Here is a 20,948-nt window from a genome sequence, read left to right on the forward strand (position 1 = left end):
GACCTATAAGTACATTAAATGTGCCAAATTGGGTGTAAGCTAGTTTTACCATGTGTAGAGGAGAGAGCACAAGTACTTTAGCACTGGTTAGTAAGGATTAAGTGCACAAAGTGCTAATGCCAACAAAAAACAATTTCAAAATGCAGGAGGGGCAAATGCAAAAGGTTTGGGGGTGACCCTGTAGGGAGGGCCTAGTGCATCAGGTGCCATTCTTTTCCGAAGGAGAAGTATTGCAAGGGCCTTCGCTTTTGACTTTTCAACCCTTTTTTTGAACATATATATTGACAACTCTTCCAGTTTATGCAGGTTAAAAGCGCAGCAGTGACTAATATTGTTGACAGGTGGATGCAGTCGAACCAGATCAAGTTAAATGTCAGCTAAGGTAATTATGGTCGAATATATGGGTAGAGCCTAATCATGTGATTTGACTTAGGCTTGGGTACCATGGAACCAAGTCCTTCTATCTAAACATGTTTCCATGGACTTCTCCCATAAAAGCTCAATAGGGTTTTATCTGAAAAGTAAAAAAAAAAAGCTCTACCATCTTCTACTAAACATCTAAACACTAAACATATAATACCACTGCAATGATTGGGTTTAAGAAACGGAATTCTGGCGGACACCCCTGTTATCAAAAAAGTCTCAGGCGCCCAGCTCAGTCTGGGAACAGTACACCGAGAAGCCAGACCCGAGGAAAACAGAGGAAATAGAGGGTAGGAATGGGAGAAGGCACAACACTCTCTCACAGAGGGGACTTACTGGCTCATATAACACTTGTCCTGTAACCAAGATCAACATCAATAAGTAAGATGATGCTGTTATTGACCCCTTTTGTTTTGTTTTCTTTGGTACGGCCCACCTTGCAATGAGGTGACTGGACCATGGGAACTGGCTGGAAACTTTAGCTCGATTAAATAAATGTTTATATAGAGGGACCAAACGAATATAAATATATCCAAGAACAGTATGAACCTGAGTAGGCAAAAGCCCTCATGAGGAACACATGAGGGAAAACAATAAGCAGGCCACATGGGTGGCACCCAGGTGGAGACTTCGAGAAAGAGAGAGACACCCACCAAAAAGGCAGTGGCAAAATGTCATGAAGCTGGTTTATGTTGATTCCTTCTATTCTGACCAAGCTATGATGTCATTCATGAATTGCCCACAACACCACCCTTCTCCATTTTGGTTTTGAAAGCCCAGCACGCAGGTACAGAAAACGGCAGATACCCTGGAATTGTCCAGACCCCACATTCGTGTCGCTGCAAGTCTTAATTACTTCTGAGGTGTCATACTCGTCCCAGCACTCAGTCTCCTCACCTTTTATTTCCAACTGCATCATGTGAAGTCAAATCATTGCCAACAGATTCTGATTCAACGTTGTCAGTTAATTACAATAGTAATCAATAATGGATAAGACAAGTATACAATTCATACAATTGTGTGGACTTAAAAGTAGAGAATTCCATTGCAATTGTACATAAAACATAATTCCATCAAATGTTCTCATTTAAAGAGGTTGACACAAAAACATGTATTTAATTAACTCCTGATAAAGACCCCCAGTCAGAGCGAGACACTTCAGCATAGATGCCCTATGACCAGGGTCATACAGTAAAACTGTCCCCAGACCGGGACTCTGACATATCACACCCTTCTGGAAAATGCTTTGAAGTGTTCTTCAGTCAGCATATGGACTATACAAAAATGGTAAATCATCCAAATGTTGACTGAGTTAAAATATATGTTTTATTTAGTATTATTAAAGTCTCATTAAGTGGTTTGCAGTGGATCCATCAACCCCTTTATCCGTTGTTTATAACACACTTGTTTTATTGTCTTGGCCCACTGTTCTTCCTCTGGAAAGCTACGTTATGTCTTCCACCAGATGTTTATTTTCTTCTAGACCATTAGCAGATACAACTTTTGATGCACCCAACTTTGAAAAAAAGCATTATGAGGTCCGGCATCTCAGGACATTACACCAAAGTGATTCAAAGAAAGACAATCACTTGGTTCGTGTGAGAGGGCTAAAGCCTGGTTACTTTCCACGGAATTTGCTCTTTTCTTTTGATCCTGCTCATCTATGACGTTTTGAAGGTTTGAACGCTAAGAACACTTTTAGGATTAAATCCATAGAAATAACAGACTGAGTTCCTCACCAGGGAATTATTTCCTGGAGCAGGACTCACGCAGCATTTGCTATGTGTAAAGAACTATCCTTCACCTATCTATAGGCCCATTTATGCATGGCACCTACAGTCAGACAAGATTAGAGATATATATATAGCACTTCACACAACTCTTCATTTAAGGTGACAAACTCCATGCTAATGCCCTGCAAGTGACTGCAGCTCATTGGACCATTTGTGGAAATCACTGTGAATGTGGTCTCCCACCTCCATCAAATCTATGTAGTCTCCCTTAGCTTGACTTGAAGAAGTAACTTTGTCTCCCTGGTTTGAATTTCTTTACACCCTGAACTGATTTTCACTAACAATAAAGTATTTTGCAAATACTGGAAATAATTGAAATATGATATCCATTTGGGTGTGCAGCTTCTCACTCATTTCAGTCTTGTATGTGTATTTGTGTTTCACTGTACGACTTGTGCGAAATTCCCCATGAGCGGACAAGGCCTGTTATGCATGGCCTTCAGCTGTGTACAGTAAGGTTGGTCGCTGTGCCTCTGATCCTGCTCCCTACCATCCACAGGTAGCTAACCCCACTGTACAACGCCTCCAGATATGTGCTGTAGGGATTGGCCACAGAGCATGAACTGCTTTTAGTTCCTGCTCCCTCCCTGATGCATGTTGCCAACCCCCATGTGTGGCCTTGGACACCAAATACTTTCTTTTTTTCTAGTTTATTTCCAGGTTTTCTGATCCTATTCTGGATTTGTGAATCCTGTGTCTTAAGTGCATCAGCAGAACGCCGGGAGGTCTGGTATCTGCAAAGCCATCATAGGATCCCTGAATCCCACAATAAAAAAATATATAAATATATTTTTTTTGTGATAAACAGTTTTTATTATTTTTAAAAGGGATTGGGGAAGAGGAGAAAAATTACAAAGCAAAAGACACACGTATCATATGAACTTACATTATCATTTTAACTTCCATAATAACAATCGAGAACAGTACTGGTTGTGAGGCTGACAATTGTTCTAGCAACACTTTGTGTCTCATTACAACATTACTAGCCGCATGATCCTTCTGGTTTATGTCAATAATTCTAACCATCACCCCCATGTCTTCTCGAATTTTTGTGGACATCCTCTGGATTCGAATACCAGTTTCTACTGGTTTGCACACCAGCCCACCCCCCTTTTCCACTTCCGGAGTGACGGGCCCTTAGGGGAGCTCCAGGCAGGTGCAATATCCCTCTTGGCGACTAACAGCGCCGTGGCCGTTAGGGCACGCTTTGCACGTGTTCCTCCCAATTCTTCCATTACTCCCTTTAGGATTAATTTAGCAGGTTTTTGTATTTCTTGTCCCAGGGCTCTTCTCAGTTCCCGAATCACCCCATCCCAATATTTCTGTATTATTTGGCAGGTCCATACCATATGGAAGAAATCTGCTGGATCACTCGGGCATCTTGGGCATTTGGCAGAGGGGGGGGTTCCCATTCTGTATAGTCTAGATGGTGTAAGATATGCTCCGTACAGATAGTGGAATTTTACTACGCGGAGTGTAGCCGACACCGCCAGTATCTTGGGTGCTATCAGGGCCTCCCTCCACTCCGCCTCCTCCAGGGCCCCGACCCAGGACTCCCATCTGGTCCTAATTAGAGTTAAGTTATCGGGGGCATTGTTAATTAGTGTTTTATACATTTGAGAGATGCCTTTCCCCTCCAGGTTTCCCATGAGTAGCTTGGCTTCGAGTGGATTGAATTCTGGTATGGGGCCCGTGGTGGACAGGTGGACCCTCAGGACGTGTCTTAGTTGGAGGTATCTAAAGAATTGTGTCTGATTTAGCTGAAAATCTGCCTGCAGGTCTTGAAATGATTTCATGGTTCTCCCTTTACAAACGTCTCCCACCATGGAAATGCCTATTAGGTCCCATTCTGAAAATCCCTCCAGTGCAGCCAAGGCGCTCAACCATTTCCCTCTCCATAACAGAGTCTGGTGGGTGACAATGGCATTCTAAGACCACCTTAGTTATTTCTTCCATATCACGGGGAAGCAGTGATCCGTATAGTATATTGAGGATACGTGGGAAACCCAGGATTGCCAGTTCTATCTGGTAGGCCGGGTCGTCCCAGCCCCCGTGAACAAATCATGGATCACAATTAATTGGGTGGCCAAATAATATAAGTAGGGGTCTGAGGCACCCAAGCCCCCATCATACACTCCTTTCCGGCAATGTTGTATCACTACTCGGTGCCTGGCGCCCGCCAGAGAAACTTTCCTGTGATGCTTTTGAGGTTTTTGAACCAGGAGTGAGGAATGGGGAGGGGAAAATTCTGAAATATGTATAGGAGCCTCGGTAGGATCATAATTTTATATAAGGCCACTCGGCCCATCACATTTAGCGGTAGGGTTTGCCATTTCTGCAGATCTGTTTTGACTTGTGTTAGCAAAGGAGATAGGTTTTTAGCCCATGTCATTTCAGGCAGGAGGGACACCCAGATGCCTAAATATTTAAGGCTAAGCCTACGTAGGGGTATTGTATCTTGCCAGTCAAAGCAGTCACGGGAACTCGCCACTGGGATCATAATTGATTCGGTGGAATTCATCTTGAGTCCTGCTATTTGTTCATATTGCCGTAAAAGGCAGAGACTTCTCGGACCGGTTATACTGGGTTCCTCTATATATATAGCAGGACGTCATCCGCATATAGTGCTATCCTGTCTTCTCGGGAGGGGCCCCATTTCCATCCTCGGTAGATTGTGTCGTCCTGATCATCTGATCCAAAGGTTCAATGGCCAGGGTGAATAAAAGAGGGGTAGGGGGCATCCTTGCTGAGTGCCCCTGCGAACGTCAAACATGGAGGACAAAGTCCTGTTGACCTGTACACAGGCCGTAGGGTTAGTGTATAACGCTTGGATCAGGCGACGGAATCGTATTCCGAAGCCCGCGCGTCGGAGCACCAGGAGAAGAAATCCCCAATCAACCAAATCGAAAGCTTTTTTAAAGTCGATAAGCAAAAGGGCAAGGTTTCAGGGCAGTCGCCGTCTCTCCGCCAAAGCCACATGCAGTCGACGGATACAGTGTTGTGTACTGCGGGTTGCCATAAACCCACATTGATGTGGGTGGATTAGTTGCGGTAAGACCCTTTTGAGACAAGTGGCAAGGAAAGAGGGGAAGATTTTAATTTCGGTGTTAATCAGTGATATTGGTCTGTAGTCCGCGCAGTGTGGCGAGGGGGGTTGGGTTTTGGGGAGTACTACAATCGTGGCAGTGTCCAGCTCTTGGGGGAAGGATCCATCTTTTTCTACCTCTGCAAAAAGGCACATCAGGTGTGGGGTCAGGTCTTCCCTATATGCTTTATAGTATTCCAAGGGGAACCCATCGGGACCTGGCATCTTGCCAGTACCCAGTGCTGAGATCGCCTCCCCAATCTCCTCTGCCCTGATGGGTTCTTCTAAGATATGTATTTCTGCCATGGGTAACTGCGGGAGGGGAACCTCATCTAGTAATCGACGGGCCTGACGTAGATCTATTTGTGTAGACGCCTGGTACAGAGGGCGGTAGTAGTAGGCAAAGGCATTTGCAATTTCGGAGTGTCCTGTGTCTAGGGTCTTTCCCTTGTCATAAATTTTGGGACAATTCTGGAGGCATGATGGCGGTAGATTAGCCAGTATAGCATTTTTCCGGTTTTGTCCCCCCATCCATAAATTTTCCCCGTGCTGGCCCTCCATATGTGTTTTGCGGCCTCTAAGGATTGATCTCGGATTTCCTCCCAGGTTAGAAGGAGTTGTCTCGTCAATCTGTCACTTGGGTTTATTGCACTTTTGCTTTCCAGGGCCATCGCCCGGAGCTCTAGTTGTGCAATTTGCTGGGTTTTGGTGCGTTCTTGGTTTCGTATCAAATTTTTGGCCATACCTCTTAGCACCGCTTTACCTGCCACCCATAGAATGCCCTTTGAGGTCACAGATCCTTCATTTAAGTGAAAGCATTCTCCTTGCGCCTGTTGCAGTTATTCCCTATACTGTTTATCTTGGAGGTATCATGCGTTTAGCCGCCACATAGGGCGGAGCCGGGGTTGAGCCGAGCCCAGAGTGAGCCGGAGTGGGGCGTGATCAGAGATTCCTCTAGCTAAAATGTCAACGTGTGAAAGGGCTGTGCCGTCTGTGCTTGGGAGAAGCACCAAATCTATTCTGGATTGGGAGCCATGGGCTGCGAGGTGTGGGTGAATCGTCGCTGTCTAGGATGCCATATTCGGCAGGCATCACAGAGCCCTATCGTAGAGAGCCATCCACTGATTTCCGTCGCTAATGTGTGTCTATACGCGGAGAGTGTGCCGGCTACATCTAAGGTCGGGTCTGGGGTTGCAGTGAAATCGCCACCCAATATAGTACGTCCAGGGGGTAGGTCTGAAAGTAGTTTGGTGAGTACCTGGAGGGTTTTGTCAATCAAGGAAGGGGTGGGCGTAGACACTGATTATATTGATTGTGGCCCCTTTGATCTTGCCGGTAAGGGCTACATACCGCCCCTGCTTGTCTCTCCGTATCTGGATGTGTGTCATGGGGAATGTATGGCATAATAATATGTCTACCCTGTCAAAGCCCCGGCGGGCCAGGAAGGGACAATTATCACCAAGGAGATGTGTTTCCTGCAACATAAGTATTTCTGGTCGATATCTATGTACATAGGACAACACTGTGGTACGCTTGATCTTGTCAAGGAGACCATTAACATTCCATGAGATAATCTGACTCATGGGGGATGGGTGGTTTTGAGTAGAGTTTCACAATGGCCGTCCCTGCTTTTACTATTGAGAAGTGAAATTCTGGGGAGCTTGCCTCTTGATCTCCCTTTTGCTGACCTTGCACCACAATTGTGTCGACCGTTTTTCTAAGTCTTCTGCTTTGTGTGCTAACTAACAAATATAAACATAAACATTGCATTAGCATAAAAATCCTAACACTGGCCTTAGATATTATGCCTAAACTCCCTTGCCCCCCAACTCCCTCCCCTCCCCATACTTCCTCCCAGAAGCATCTGTCGCCCATATATATAACACCTCACTTCTAAAACTGATGAGGTGGTTTTTTTTTCAGCTGGTAGGGCTGTGGTAGTGGTGGCGGACCCCTCCATATTATCGGATTATGGATAAATGTACAATGATTGGTAGGTAATCAAATTAGGCATAGCGTTCTTCTTCTCGCTGGCTCATTTCTTTCCCGGGACAGTTTAATGTCTGTGGGGTCACAGAGCCGGGCTGCGGGACAAGTCTGTGTCTTCCAATGTCTCTAGTTGGGATTGGGTCGTATCTTGAGAGCTCTGGCTTTTCGGAGTGTTTTCGGAGTTCTCCAGTGGCTGTGGATTTCGCGGTTCCAGTAGGCGGGTCTTCAGAGGGGATTCTGAATGGGATCTACGTCTCCCCCTCCGTCGCCGAGAGCGCGTGCGTTGGCGTCGGTCAGACTGTTGCCCCCTGGGGTGAGTTGCCGTTGTCTTGGGCAGAGGTCGCAGTCCTGGCTTGTGTGTGTTTAGCGGGATCTCTTCTGTCAGCCAGGTCCACGCCGCGGCCGGCTGTTCAAAGAAGTAGGTCTTATTACTGTAGATCACTCGGAGTCTCGCTGGAAACAGGAGACGGTATTGGATATCCATTGACCTTAGTTTTTGTTTCACCTCAATGAATGACCGGTGCTGTTGCTGTACTTCGTATGTGTAGTCCGGGAAGAGGAGGACTTTTGCCCCATTGCAAAGAAGGTCTCCCCTGGAGCGTGCCTCTTGCAGCACAATGTCTCTGTCCTTAAAATTGAACAGGCGGATTATTACCGGCCGGGGCAGCGATCCGGGCGGGGGCATTGCATGCAGTGATCTGTGGGCTCGCTCAATTGTGAACCATGGTGTGAGGCGGTCTGTAGGCATCCAGGACTTGAACCATTCCTCTATGTAAGTGGCCAAGGATGATTCCGCAGTGGCTTCAGGGAGACCCACCATGCGAAGGTTGTTGCATCTAGATCTGTTTTCGGCGTCTTCGGCCCTCCTGTGCAGCTCCGATGTGCGCGTGGCCAGCGTTGAGACTTGGGCTTTAAGGGCTGATTCGGCTTCTGTAATTCGGGCCATTACATTACGAAGGTCCTGTCGGACCAGGGCGACATCCACCCTAACTTCTCCGATCTTGGATTCGACAGCCACCTGGGAAGCCTGGATCGCCTGAAGGATCGCCACCAGGTCGCCGGACGCTGTCCGTGGCTCGCCACCTCCACTCGAGGTCGGGTCTTCTGCCCCGGGGGTCAGTTGTGCCTGTAGTAAACTGGTCTATGCTAGTTTGTGCCGTTGTCTGTTTGGCTGATTTGTCTTTGCCTATGGTGTCTGGAAACGGTTCTGGCCCCACAGGAGTCTCAGCGGCCGATCGATCACATATTTCGGCTGAGCCGTCTCATGTTAGTTGAGGGCCAGGTGGCAATCTCCTGGGGATCCGATGTAGCTCCGCTGCATCTTTCTACACATTATGGATCAGTTAGACAATTTCAGAGATTCAGAAAGTCACATTCTTTCAGTGTCTAGTTTATCTTTCTGTTGCTGTTATTTTGTTCATTCATTCCGGGGTTGCCTTCGGCTCTGTGGTGTTCTGATTTGTTTCTCAAGGTGGTCCCGGGTCTAGTCCCAAGTGTGGCTGAGGGGGGCGGTGGGGGCCGGGAGGAGAAGAGATCGGCAGGAGGAAAAAGGGGGAGAAAGGCCAGCCCCCGTGATCTGCAGCGCAGCGTCCTCCGAAGCCAGGTCTTCACCCTGGTGAGAGAGCAAAGGGGGGAGAGATCGAAAAGGTGTGTATTTCCCCCCACTCTGTGGCTATGGCTCCACGTTTTAATCTCTAAGTGGTCGTTCCAACTTCTGGCCTTTTTCTTGTCTGGGGTTGCCCAGTAGTTTGGTCTTCAGCGGCGGTCCGGCCTTTTCCCCATCTCAGGCGGTCAGCGGAGGCGCGCTGGTCTTCTCGGGTTCTGGACGTTTCGCGCCCGCGATGGGGCATTTATTTGTCTCTAGGCCCAGGGCCTTGGCCGATCCAGGACGTTGCCTCGCGCCCCAACACCCAGGCCCGAGCCGGAGGGTTCCTCTTCCCTCCACTCCTCTGGATCTGTGGGCCCTGGGGGAGAAGGGAGGCAGCGAGGCTGCAGGCTCAGCCTATCGGGCCAGTCTCTCTTGTTGTAGATACCAGTCGCGGGGCGCACTGTCTAGCCGCTTAAAGGCGACATGTCCAAGTGCACCTCACTTCAGCCACGCACCTCGGTCTCCAGCGGCGGCTCACCTTTTGGGGTTGCCACGAGTCAGCGGGCTCCCACCCAGCTCGGCCGCACTTCCGCCACCCCGCGACGAGGCACCATTCCACAGCCTGGCTCCAGGCCCCCTCGCCACCGGGCCACCACTCAGCCCGTGTCTCAGCCCCTGGAAGATATCTCACCTTCCTTCCCTGCCACGCGCCGGCAGTGGGGTGATAGAAAAGTGGGGGGATCGGGGACAGCGTGGCCGCAGGCCCAGGGCCCTCTGGGGCCGATCCCGGCCACAGCGCTTCTCAGGCTGCGAGACATGTCTCCTCCGCATCGAGGACTTGCAGCCAGGCACGCAGGCACTCCGGGTCGCCTCCGTCTCTTCGTCCCAGGTGGTCCGTGCCTCGGCTCTATCCCCCGGGCTATCTTGGTAGGCGGTGGCCGTGGCCGAAGTTTTGTTATCATCGGGCCGGGAGGGCCTTAAAGCTTGCCGCTTGTGTGGGGGTGGGATAATGGAACCCCGGGGGAGTGCCCTCCGTGCCGATGAGATCGGATGATTTTCCCTACAGGAGGCGGATGACGGAGGGGTCCAGAGCACTACGAAAGTGCGACCGCCATCTTGCCACGCCCCATATATTTTTTTTTTATTATTCTTTTAATATCAGGGGTCCCATTAGGGTCTCCCTCAATGGCCTGGTGGTCGAAGTAGACTCATCCTGCCCTCTCATGCCCTTTCTTGATTAATTTTTCCCAAAGCAGTGCTCTGTGCATCATGTTGGGAAATGACAGCTACAACTGAAATGTATCAACGATGACCAGCAATCAGAAAGCATCAGATATACAGACAGATTTGTGTATCTGCAACGAACAAAGACAGAGAAAGCTCCCTAGTCCAATCTGGTGTCATTATATTTTTAAATGGAGTGACAAATCCATTGTGGATTTACAAATCCATGGAGAATCAGCAAATTTGCAACCCAAATATTTACAGTATTTAACTTTTTCATGTCCAATCCAAGAACATTTTGACAGCTTATTTAACAAAACTGCTGAACCCTAAATTTAGTGTAATTCTATTCAGCCATTTATACTGTGTTGAAGAATAAAGACTCCTGTGGGATTTAAAATGGAAAATTGCACTTTTGGGACCCCTGCTTTTTCTTTACCCCCACTCAACAGATGTGTATTGCATGTGGATGCACGCTCTTTTTTGGAAAGTTTCTTGTAGATTTGTCAAATGGCTTGAAAGTTACAGAAACAAAAACACCTAGCACTCTTCCCTACTAATTCACTACTTTTTAATAGTACTGAGAATGCGCTGGTACAAGTAATTAACAGCATTAATTAATGGGTTCTTATTGTCCCTGCAGGATGAGGACCTAATTAGATATCACATTGTCCTGGGGGAGCAGCTTCTGAAGAATGACCTACACATCGGCATGCACCGTGAAACAATGCTGGGACTTTCATACCAAGTGGGCTTCGTACTGCACAGTGACCAGGTATTGAAACCTGCATTGGGACTTGTAAAATTACTCTGCATAATCTAAGCAATAAATGTTATAGTATGATTTGTTTACATTTAAGAATGGCCTGAATTTGTGTAAATAACCTAGCTTGCTTCTGAGCAGTGTCATAGGAGTTCAACTCACAGATGATCCACTTTTGTGCACCATTAGACGTGACATGACCTGATCGCAAAGAAATATCTTTTTTAGTGTAGTAACAAATCATGCAATAACTGCCCCAAGTACATGAAGATACGTTGCAATGTACCTAAAAAGTAAAAAGACACATTTCTTGTCAAAGATGCACATATATTTTAGCAACACTACTTATGACGTTGCCTTTACAGGCCAGAACGTACCCTTACCCACCATAGGGCAATGACAATTATCCTACAATGCGTGTTTGGAGAGTACAGGGCTGAGAATTATGGATTTTTCCACAGCCCTTTTAATCTGAAAATGACCAAACAAAACTATTAGTTACATTCTAAAAACTCAGCTAATATTATAACTATTTTTTTCGACCTTTTCCTCTCATCTTTTGTGTGACTTTTAGACTTATTTCATAGTGATGTTCCTTAAATAGATTTCTTTTTTAAAGTTGAGAAAGTATGGTGTATTTCCCAGAGCCATGTTAATTTGCTATAAGTTTGTTCATGTAATAATTTGTGCTCCTCTTTTATTTCACAATTTGGACACCACTCATATATCCTCATCATATTTGTTCCGTAAATATGCAAACGGGAATCCATATCCGATCTGCTTGATTTATTTGGGAAGTCTTATCCAGCCCCTAATCTGGAATATTACAAGTTTGTGTGGAGCAGGTTCTACTTCAAATGCACTTGAATTTGGATCCTGACCCGTGCCAATACCACAATCTCCTCATCAAACAATAGTTAGAAAGTCTCCTTTCCTTTGAAGATTGGGGATGCAAGTGTCTCTCAGAAAATAGAATGTCTGTTAAGTGGTAGACTGAGAAATAGTGCACCGTTTAGGTTCCTATAGTCAAAAACATTATCTAGGTACTGTGGAACTTGAACATGCTTAGAAATCTTTTTTTCAAACATCTTAGCTGAAGGTTGCAATAATATTTCAAAAATATCACACACTTCAGGTTATGAGATTGCTATTCATTGAGACATGACATAGCCATCCAATGCACTGAGAGAGAACATATTCCTGACTTAGATTCCAGGTAATTTGTTTGCGATTTTAGATCGTATACTGTCTTTCGGAATAGTCAAATCAATTTATTGATCAGGTTTATTTTCTCTTTCTATTCTCTGAGGTGCTACTCAGCTGAACAATGTTTAGCATCACCAAAGCGTGCTGAGGTTCTAACTGTGGCAGAGCTGAGCCGCATCACCTTCCCTTCTTCCTCTCCCACACTTTTGATTACCATATTTACACACAAAGTGTGTGTGTGTGTTAATTCAAATTTCCCAATCACAGACATTTCTCTGCCTATCTTAACTACAAGCATGCCTGTCTCAAATGTAGCTGGGACAGTCTTGACTGCCTGAAGGGTGTGTTTCACCAGTACATCTGCCTATCATGTTTTAGCTACATTCCTACGTTTTCTAATGCAACCCCGCCCTCTTCGAAACCACCTCTCCCTGCCTCACCTGGAACCTTGCATACCTCATCAGAAACCTAGCCAATATCAGATTTACTCAAGCATGTCTTCGCCCCACATGACGCAGCTGTCACATTGCACGTTTAATGTGTGTTATGCTTACTTGTTGAAGTCCTTGCAAAGCCCCAATTACGTGTTTGGTTACTGCACTGCGGTTTGCAAGGAGAATGTCAGTTTATCTCCTAAATTATTAGAACAGCCACATTTTACTGGCTCTTCATATGTCAAAACTCAGCAATAATCACATAATTGCACTGCATAAGGTTTAAAACGAGCATATATAAGGAAAATGTATAGGCAGTGAAATTATGTATTGTATATTTCCTTTGTAGATCTTTGTAAATGACGCTCCTATAAATTACACCAACGTGGCAACCAACATCGGAGTTATTCATGGGATACAAAAGGTCATGGAAATTCTGAAGAACAGATGTGACAATAACGACACCGTAATTGTGCTAGTAAGTCGTTGTGTTACTCAATTAAAAATGCACCTTGCGTTCTCATCTGTTTTCCTAATCTGATACTTTGGCCGCAGTTCATAATGGCATTTGTGCACCTACCATCATTTACATTTGCAGATTTACTAGTTCACAAAACAAGACTTTCACTTTTACATTGACTTACTGTAGGAAGTTGGCTCTGTATGTGCTATTTCAAAGTAAGGAATAGCATGCACAGAGTCCAAGGGTTCCCCTTAGAGGTAAAATAGTGGTAAAAAGAGATAATACTAATGCTCTATTTTGTGGTAGTGTGGTCGAGCAGTAGGCTTATCCAAGGAGTAGTGTTAAGCATTTGTTGTACGTACACATAGACAATAAATGAGGTACACACACTCAGAGACAAATCCAGCCAATAGGTTTTGTTATAGAAAAATATATTTTCTTAGTTTATTTTAAGAACCACAGGTTCAAATTTAACATGTAATATCTTGTTTGAAAGGTATTGCAGGTAAGTACATTAGGAACTTTGAATCATTTCAATTGCATGTATACTTTTCAAGTTATTGACAAATAGCTACTTTAAAAGTGGACACTTAGTGCAATTTTCAAAGTTCCTGGGGGAGGTAAGTTTTTGTTAGTTTTACCAGGTAAGTAAGACACTTACAGGGTTCAGTTCTTGGTCCAAGGTAGCCCACCGTTGGGGGTTCAGAGCAACCCCAAAGTCACCACACCAGCAGCTCAGGGCCGGTCAGGTGCAGAGTTCAAAGTGGTGCCCAAAAACACATAGGCTAGAATGGAGAGAAGGGGGTGCCCCGGTTCCGGTCTGCTTGCAGGTAAGTACCCGCGTCTTCGGAGGGCAGACCAGGGGGGTTTTGTAGGGCACCGGGGGGGACACAAGTCCACACAGAAATGTCACTCTCAGCGGCGCGGGGGCGGCCGGGTGCAGTGTAGAACAGGCGTCGGGGTTTTCAATGTTAGTCTATGAGAGATCTCGGGATCTCTTCAGCGCTGCAGGCAGGCAAGGGGGGGATTCCTCGGGGAAACCTCCACTTGGGCGAGGGAGAGGGACTCCTGGGGGTCACTCCTCCAGTGAAAGTCCGGTCCTTCAGGTCCTGGGGGCTGCGGGTGCAGGGTCTCTCCCAGGCGTCGGGACTTTAGGTTCAAAGAGTCGCGGTCAGGGGAAGCCTCGGGATTCCCTCTGCAGGCGGCGCTGTGGGGGCTCAGGGGGGACAGGTTTTGGTACTCACAGTATCAGAGTAGTCCTGGGGTCCCTCCTGAGGTGTTGGATCGCCACCAGCCGAGTCGGGGTCGCCGGGTGCAGTGTGGCAAGTCTCACGCTTCTTGCGGGGAGCTTGCAGGGTTCTTTAAAGCTGCTGGAAACAAAGTTGCAGCCTTTCTTGGAGCAGGTCCGCTGTCCTCGGGAGTTTCTTGTCTTTTCGAAGCAGGGGCAGTCCTCAGAGGATGTCGAGGTCGCTGGTCCCTTCGGAAGGCGTCGCTGGAGCAGGATCTTTGGAAGGCAGGAGACAGGCCGGTGAGTTTCTGGAGCCAAGGCAGTTGTCGTCTTCTGGTCTTCCGCTGCAGGGGTTTTCAGCTGGGCAGTCCTTCTTCTTGTAGTTGCAGGAATCTAATTTTCTAGGGTTCAGGGTAGCCCTTAAATACTAAATTTAAGGGCGTGTTTAGGTCTGGGGGGTTAGTAGCCAATGGCTACTAGCCCTGAGGGTGGGTACACCCTCTTTGTGCCTCCTCCCAAGGGGAGGGGGTCACAATCCTAACCCTATTGGGGGAATCCTCCATCTGCAAGATGGAGGATTTCTAAAAGTCAGAGTCACCTCAGCTCAGGACACCTTAGGGGCTGTCCTGACTGGCCAGTGACTCCTCCTTGTAGCTTTCTTTGTTCCCTCCAGCCTTGCCGCCAAAAGTGGGGGCCGTGGCCGGAGGGGGCGGGCAACTCCACTAAGCTGGAGTGCCCTGCTGGGCTGTGACAAAGGGGTGAGCCTTTGAGGCTCACCGCCAGGTGTCACAGCTCCTGCCTGGGGGAGGTGTTAGCATCTCCACCCAGTGCAGGCTTTGTTACTGGCCTCAGAGTGACAAAGGCACTCTCCCCATGGGGCCAGCAACATGTCTCTGGTGTGGCAGGCTGCTGGAACTAGTCAGCCTACACAGACAGTCGGTTAAGTTTCAGGGGGCACCTCTAAGGTGCCCTCTGGGGTGTGTTTTGCAATAAAATGTACACTGGCATCAGTGTGCATTTATTGTGCTGAGAAGTTTGATACCAAACTTCCCAGTTTTCAGTGTAGCCATTATGGTGCTGTGGAGTTCGTGTTTGACAAACTCCCAGACCATATACTATTATGGCTACCCTGCACTTACAATGTCTAAGGTTTTGTTTTGACACTGTAGGGGCACAGTGCTCATGCACTGGTACCCTCACCTATGGTATAGTGCACCCTGCCTTAGGGCTGTAAGGCCTGCTAGAGGGGTGTCTTACCTATACTGCATAGGCAGTGAGAGGCTGGCATGGCACCCTGAGGGGAGTGCCATGTCGACTTACTCATGTTGTTCTCACTAGCACACACAGGCTTGTAAGCAGTGTGTCTGTGCTGAGTGAGGGGTCTCTAGGGTGGCATAAGACATGCTGCAGCCCTTAGAGACCTTTCTTGGCATCAGGGCCCTTGGTACTAGAAGTACCAGTTACAAGGGACTTATCTGAATGCCAGGGTGTGCCAATTGTGGATACAATGGTACATTTTAGGTGAAGGAACACTGGTGCTGGGGCCTGGTTAGCAGGGTCCCAGCACACTTCTCAGTCAAGTCAGCATCAGTATCAGGCAAAAAGTGGGGGGTAACTGCAACAGGGAGCCATTTCTTTACACAAGCCCCCCCCAGCCCACAGGCCAGGAGACTCAGCCCAAGCTGGGAGAGTCTTCCTAGTCTGTCAGGCGAGGAAGAGTAGGAGAAATAGGCGGGTTAGTTGCAGGGCCTACTCTGCCTTACATCCTTCTGTTCAGGTCATTCCCTTTGGGGAACTGACCCACTTCCACAGTGATAGGACCTAGTCTGAATTGCCTCTTGTCTGCCTCTTCAATGTCTCCACCCATTCTTTCTATTTTGGTCTTAGAGGTGTCCACCTCTGCTAACCTTATCTTGGCCAGGGTCACCCCTAGCTTACCCAGAGAGGTTACCCAGAGCTGGAGTAACCCCACCATGACCAATAGGGTCAGGGGGCCTAACTTGCTATTTGGCATGGGGTCAGACCACCATGCTAAGGATAGTGCAGCCATAAAGGCTAACACCCAGCAGAGGCCACTGACAGCTGTCAGTGCCCAGAACCACACCTTTAGCTCTTCACCTAAAAGGGAAGGGGCTAAGTTACAGGCTTCTTTGGGTTCAGGTTGCCTGTCTGCTGTATTGGAGTGGGGGGTTACCACATCTTGTAGTAAACACCCTTCTTCCACTCTTTCTTCTGTTAGCTGAGGAGCCACCCACTCAGGTTTAACAGTTGCCTGACTAGCCAGGACTTCTTGTGGGTCAGGTTGGACTTTATCAGGGCCATTTTTGGAGTTCTCCCTTACTGGAGCAGAATCTCCTTGGCTTGCTGTAACCTTGGCTAAAGGTTGTCCACCCTTCCTACTCTGTTTTCTTTTCTTCTTCTTCTGGGGCCTGCTTGCATTTACTGCAGAGGCAGGACTTCCAGAATCCTTGGGAGAGGACTGGCACTGGACCAGTTTCTCTCTTGGGCTCTGACTAACCTCTGGGTAGTCATTTCCAAGGAGACAATCAAGGGGGAGGTCTGTACTGACTACTACCCTTCTCCAGCTAAGAGTGCCACCCACTTCTATGGGCACTAAAGCCACAGGCCTCTTAGTGGCCCTGTCTAGGCTAACTCTTACCCTGGCAGTCTCACCTGGGATGTACTGGTTTGAGAGCACCAGCCTGTCATGCACAATAGTGTGACTGGCACAAGTGTCTCTCAGGGCAGTGGTTGGGATTCCATTCACCAGTAGGTGGTGGAAGTGTCTACTTCCCTCTGGAATCTCCAACTCACCTGTTGGGCCCTGTTTCCAGTTGAAGGCTATGAAGACCTCCTCATCTGAGGAGTCATCTCCCATGGCTACACTGGTTACCCCTGGAATTTTGTTCTGGGGTTTGTTTTTGGGACAAGAAGTGTCCTTGGTGTGGTGCCCAGACTGTTTACAGTTGTGGCACCATGCCTTAGTGGCATCCCAGTTCTTACCCTGGTACCCACCTTTGTTTTGGGTTGTGTCTTGGGGCCCACCCACCTGTTCTGGTTTTTGGGGGCCGACAGAGGACTCTTTTTCTTTGTGTCTAGTGTCACCCACTTTCTCCTGGGGAGTTTTTGTAACCCCTTTCTTTTGGTCACCCCCAGTGGAAGTTTTGGTTACCCTAGTCTTGACCCAGTGGTCTGCCTTCTTTCCCAATTCTTGGGGAGAAATTGGACCTAGGTCTACCAGATACTGATGCAACTTTTCATTGAAGCAGTTACTTAAAATGTGTTCTTTCATAAACAAATTATAAAGCCCAACATAGTCACACACTTCATTTCCAGTTAACCAACCATCTAGTGTTTTTACTGAGTAGTCTACAAAATCAACCCAGGTCTGGCTCGAGGATTTTTGAGCCCCCCTGAACCTAATTCTATACTCCTCAGTGGAGAATCCAAAGCCCTCAATCAGGGTTCCCTTCATGAGGTCATAAGATTCTGCATCTTTTCCAGAGAGTGTGAGGAGTCTATCCCTACACTTTCCTGTGAACATTTCCCAAAGGAGAGCACCCCAGTGAGATTTGTTCACTTTTCTGGTTACACAAGCCCTCTCAAAAGCTGTGAACCATTTGGTGATGTCATCACCATCTTCATATTTTGTTACAATCCCTTTGGGGATTTTTAGGATGTCAGGAGAATCTCTGACCCTATTTAAGTTGCTGCCACCATTGATGGGTCCTAGGCCCATCTCTTGTCTTTCCCTCTCTATGGCTAGGATCTGTCTTTCCAAAGCCAATCTTTTGGCCATCCTGGCTAACTGGATGTCCTCTTCACTGGGGCTATCCTCAGTGATTTCAGAGGTGTTGGTCTCTCCTGTGAGGGAACCAGCATCTCTGACTATTATTTTAGGAGTCAGGGTTTGAGGGACCCTGTTCTCCCTAGATAGGACTGGTAGGGGGGAATTTTCCTCCAAGTCACTATCCTCTTCCTCTGAGTTGCCACCCTCAGAGGGGTTGGCCTTTTCAAACTCTGCCAAAAGCTCCTGGAGCTGTATTTTGGTAGGTTTGGGGCCCATTGTTATTTTCTTTATTTTACAGAGTGACCTTAGCTCCCTCATCTTAAGATGGAGGTAAGGTGTGGTGTCGAGTTCCACCACAGTCACATCTGTGCTAGACATTTTGCTTCTAAAAGTTGGAATACTTTTTAAGAATCTACAACTGGTTCTAGAATCTAATTCAAACTTTTACAAACTTTTAAACTCTAAAAGAAATGCTAAACAGGATCTAACACAAGGCCCTAGCAGGTCTTTTAAGAATTTAGAAAACTTTTCAAATTGCAAAAATCAATTTCTAATGACAATTTTGGAATTTGTCGTGTGATCAGGTATTGGCTGAGTAGTCCAGCAAATGCAAAGTCTTGTACCCCACCGCTGATCCACCAATGTAGGAAGTTGGCTCTGTATGTGCTATTTCAAAGTAAGGAATAGCATGCACAGAGTCCAAGGGTTCCCCTTAGAGGTAAAATAGTGGTAAAAAGAGATAATACTAATGCTCTATTTTGTGGTAGTGTGGTCGAGCAGTAGGCTTATCCAAGGAGTAGTGTTAAGCATTTGTTGTACGTACACATAGACAATAAATGAGGTACACACACTCAGAGACAAATCCAGCCAATAGGTTTTGTTATAGAAAAATATCTTTTCTTAGTTTATTTTAAGAACCACAGGTTCAAATTTAACATGTAATATCTTGTTTGAAAGGTATTGCAGGTAAGTACATTAGGAACTTTGAATCATTTCAATTGCATGTATACTTTTCAAGTTATTGACAAATAGCTACTTTAAAAGTGGACACAGTGCAATTTTCACAGTTCCTGGGGGAGGTAAGTTTTTGTTAGTTTTACCAGGTAAGTAAGACACTTACAGGGTTCAGTTCTTGGTCCAAGGTAGCCCACCGTTGGGGGTTCAGAGCAACCCCAAAGTCACCACACCAGCAGCTCAGGGCCGGTCAGGTGCAGAGTTCAAAGTGGTGCCCAAAAACACATAGGCTAGAATGGAGAGAAGGGGGTGCCCCGGTTCCGGTCTGCTTGCAGGTAAGTACCCGCGTCTTCGGAGGGCAGACCAGGGGGGTTTTGTAGGGCACCGGGGGGGACACAAGTCCACACAGAAATTTCACTCTCAGCGGCGCGGGGGCGGCCGGGTGCAGTGTAGAACAGGCGTCGGGGTTTTCAATGTTAGTCTATGAGAGATCTCGGGATCTCTTCAACGCTGCAGGCAGGCAAGGGGGGGATTCCTCGGGGAAACCTCCACTTGGGCGAGGGAGAGGGACTCCTGGGGGTCACTCCTCCAGTGAAAGTCCGGTCCTTCAGGTCCTGGGGGCTGCGGGTGCAGGGTCTCTCCCAGGCGTCGGGACTTTAGGTTCAAAGAGTCGCGGTCAGGGGAAGCCTCGGGATTCCCTCTGCAGGCGGCGCTGTGGGGGCTCAGGGGGGACAGGTTTTGGTACTCACAGTATCAGAGTAGTCCTGGGGTCCCTCCTGAGGTGTTGGATCGCCACCAGCCGAGTCGGGGTCGCCGGGTGCAGTGTGGCAAGTCTCACGCTTCTTGCGGGGAGCTTGCAGGGTTCTTTAAAGCTGCTGGAAACAAAGTTGCAGCCTTTCTTGGAGCAGGTCCGCTGTCCTCGGGAGTTTCTTGTCTTTTCGAAGCAGGGGCAGTCCTCAGAGGATGTCGAGGTCGCTGGTCCCTTCGGAAGGCGTCGCTGGAGCAGGATCTTTGGAAGGCAGGAGACAGGCCGGTGAGTTTCTGGAGCCAAGGCAGTTGTCGTCTTCTGGTCTTCCGCTGCAGGGGTTTTCAGCTGGGCAGTCCTTCTTCTTGTAGTTGCAGGAATCTAATTTTCTAGGGTTCAGGGTAGCCCTTAAATACTAAATTTAAGGGCGTGTTTAGGTCTGGGGGGTTAGTAGCCAATGGCTACTAGCCCTGAGGGTGGGTACACCCTCTTTGTGCCTCCTCCCAAGGGGAGGGGGTCACAATCCTAACCCTATTGGGGGAATCCTCCATCTGCAAGATGGAGGATTTCTAAAAGTCAGAGTCACCTCAGCTCAGGACACCTTAGGGGCTGTCCTGACTGGCCAGTGACTCCTCCTTGTAGCTTTCTTTGTTCCCTCCAGCCTTGCCGCCAAAAGTGGGGGCCGTGGCCGGAGGGGGCGGGCAACTCCACTAAGCTGGAGTGCCCTGCTGGGCTGTGACAAAGGGGTGAGCCTTTGAGGCTCACCGCCAGGTGTCACAGCTCCTGCCTGGGGGAGGTGTTAGCATCTCCACCCAGTGCAGGCTTTGTTACTGGCCTCAGAGTGACAAAGGCACTCTCCCCATGGGGCCAGCAACATGTCTCTGGTGTGGCAGGCTGCTGGAACTAGTCAGCCTACACAGACAGTCGGTTAAGTTTCAGGGGGCACCTCTAAGGTGCCCTCTGGGGTGTGTTTTGCAATAAAATGTACACTGGCATCAGTGTGCATTTATTGTGCTGAGAAGTTTGATACCAAACTTCCCAGTTTTCAGTGTAGCCATTATGGTGCTGTGGAGTTCGTGTTTGACAAACTCCCAGACCATATACTATTATGGCTACCCTGCACTTACAATGTCTAAGGTTTTGTTTAGACACTGTAGGGGCACAGTGCTCATGCACTGGTACCCTCACCTATGGTATAGTGCACCCTGCCTTAGGGCTGTAAGGCCTGCTAGAGGGGTGTCTTACCTATACTGCATAGGCAGT

The 20,948-nt window shown here is 47.8% G+C and overlaps 1 protein-coding gene across 1 annotated transcript in view; it reads left to right on the forward strand.

The window, feature by feature from the left end:
* Positions 1-20,948, forward strand: part of STAB2 (stabilin 2) — an 805,158-nt gene that overhangs the window by 412,796 nt on the left and 371,414 nt on the right. The window contains 2 exon segments of the mRNA XM_069228991.1: positions 10,746-10,877; positions 12,855-12,983. Coding sequence (XP_069085092.1) covers positions 10,746-10,877; positions 12,855-12,983 — 261 coding nt within the window.

The sequence above is a fragment of the Pleurodeles waltl genome, chromosome 4_1, assembly GCF_031143425.1.
Source record: "Pleurodeles waltl isolate 20211129_DDA chromosome 4_1, aPleWal1.hap1.20221129, whole genome shotgun sequence".
Lineage (NCBI taxonomy): Eukaryota > Metazoa > Chordata > Amphibia > Caudata > Salamandridae > Pleurodeles > Pleurodeles waltl.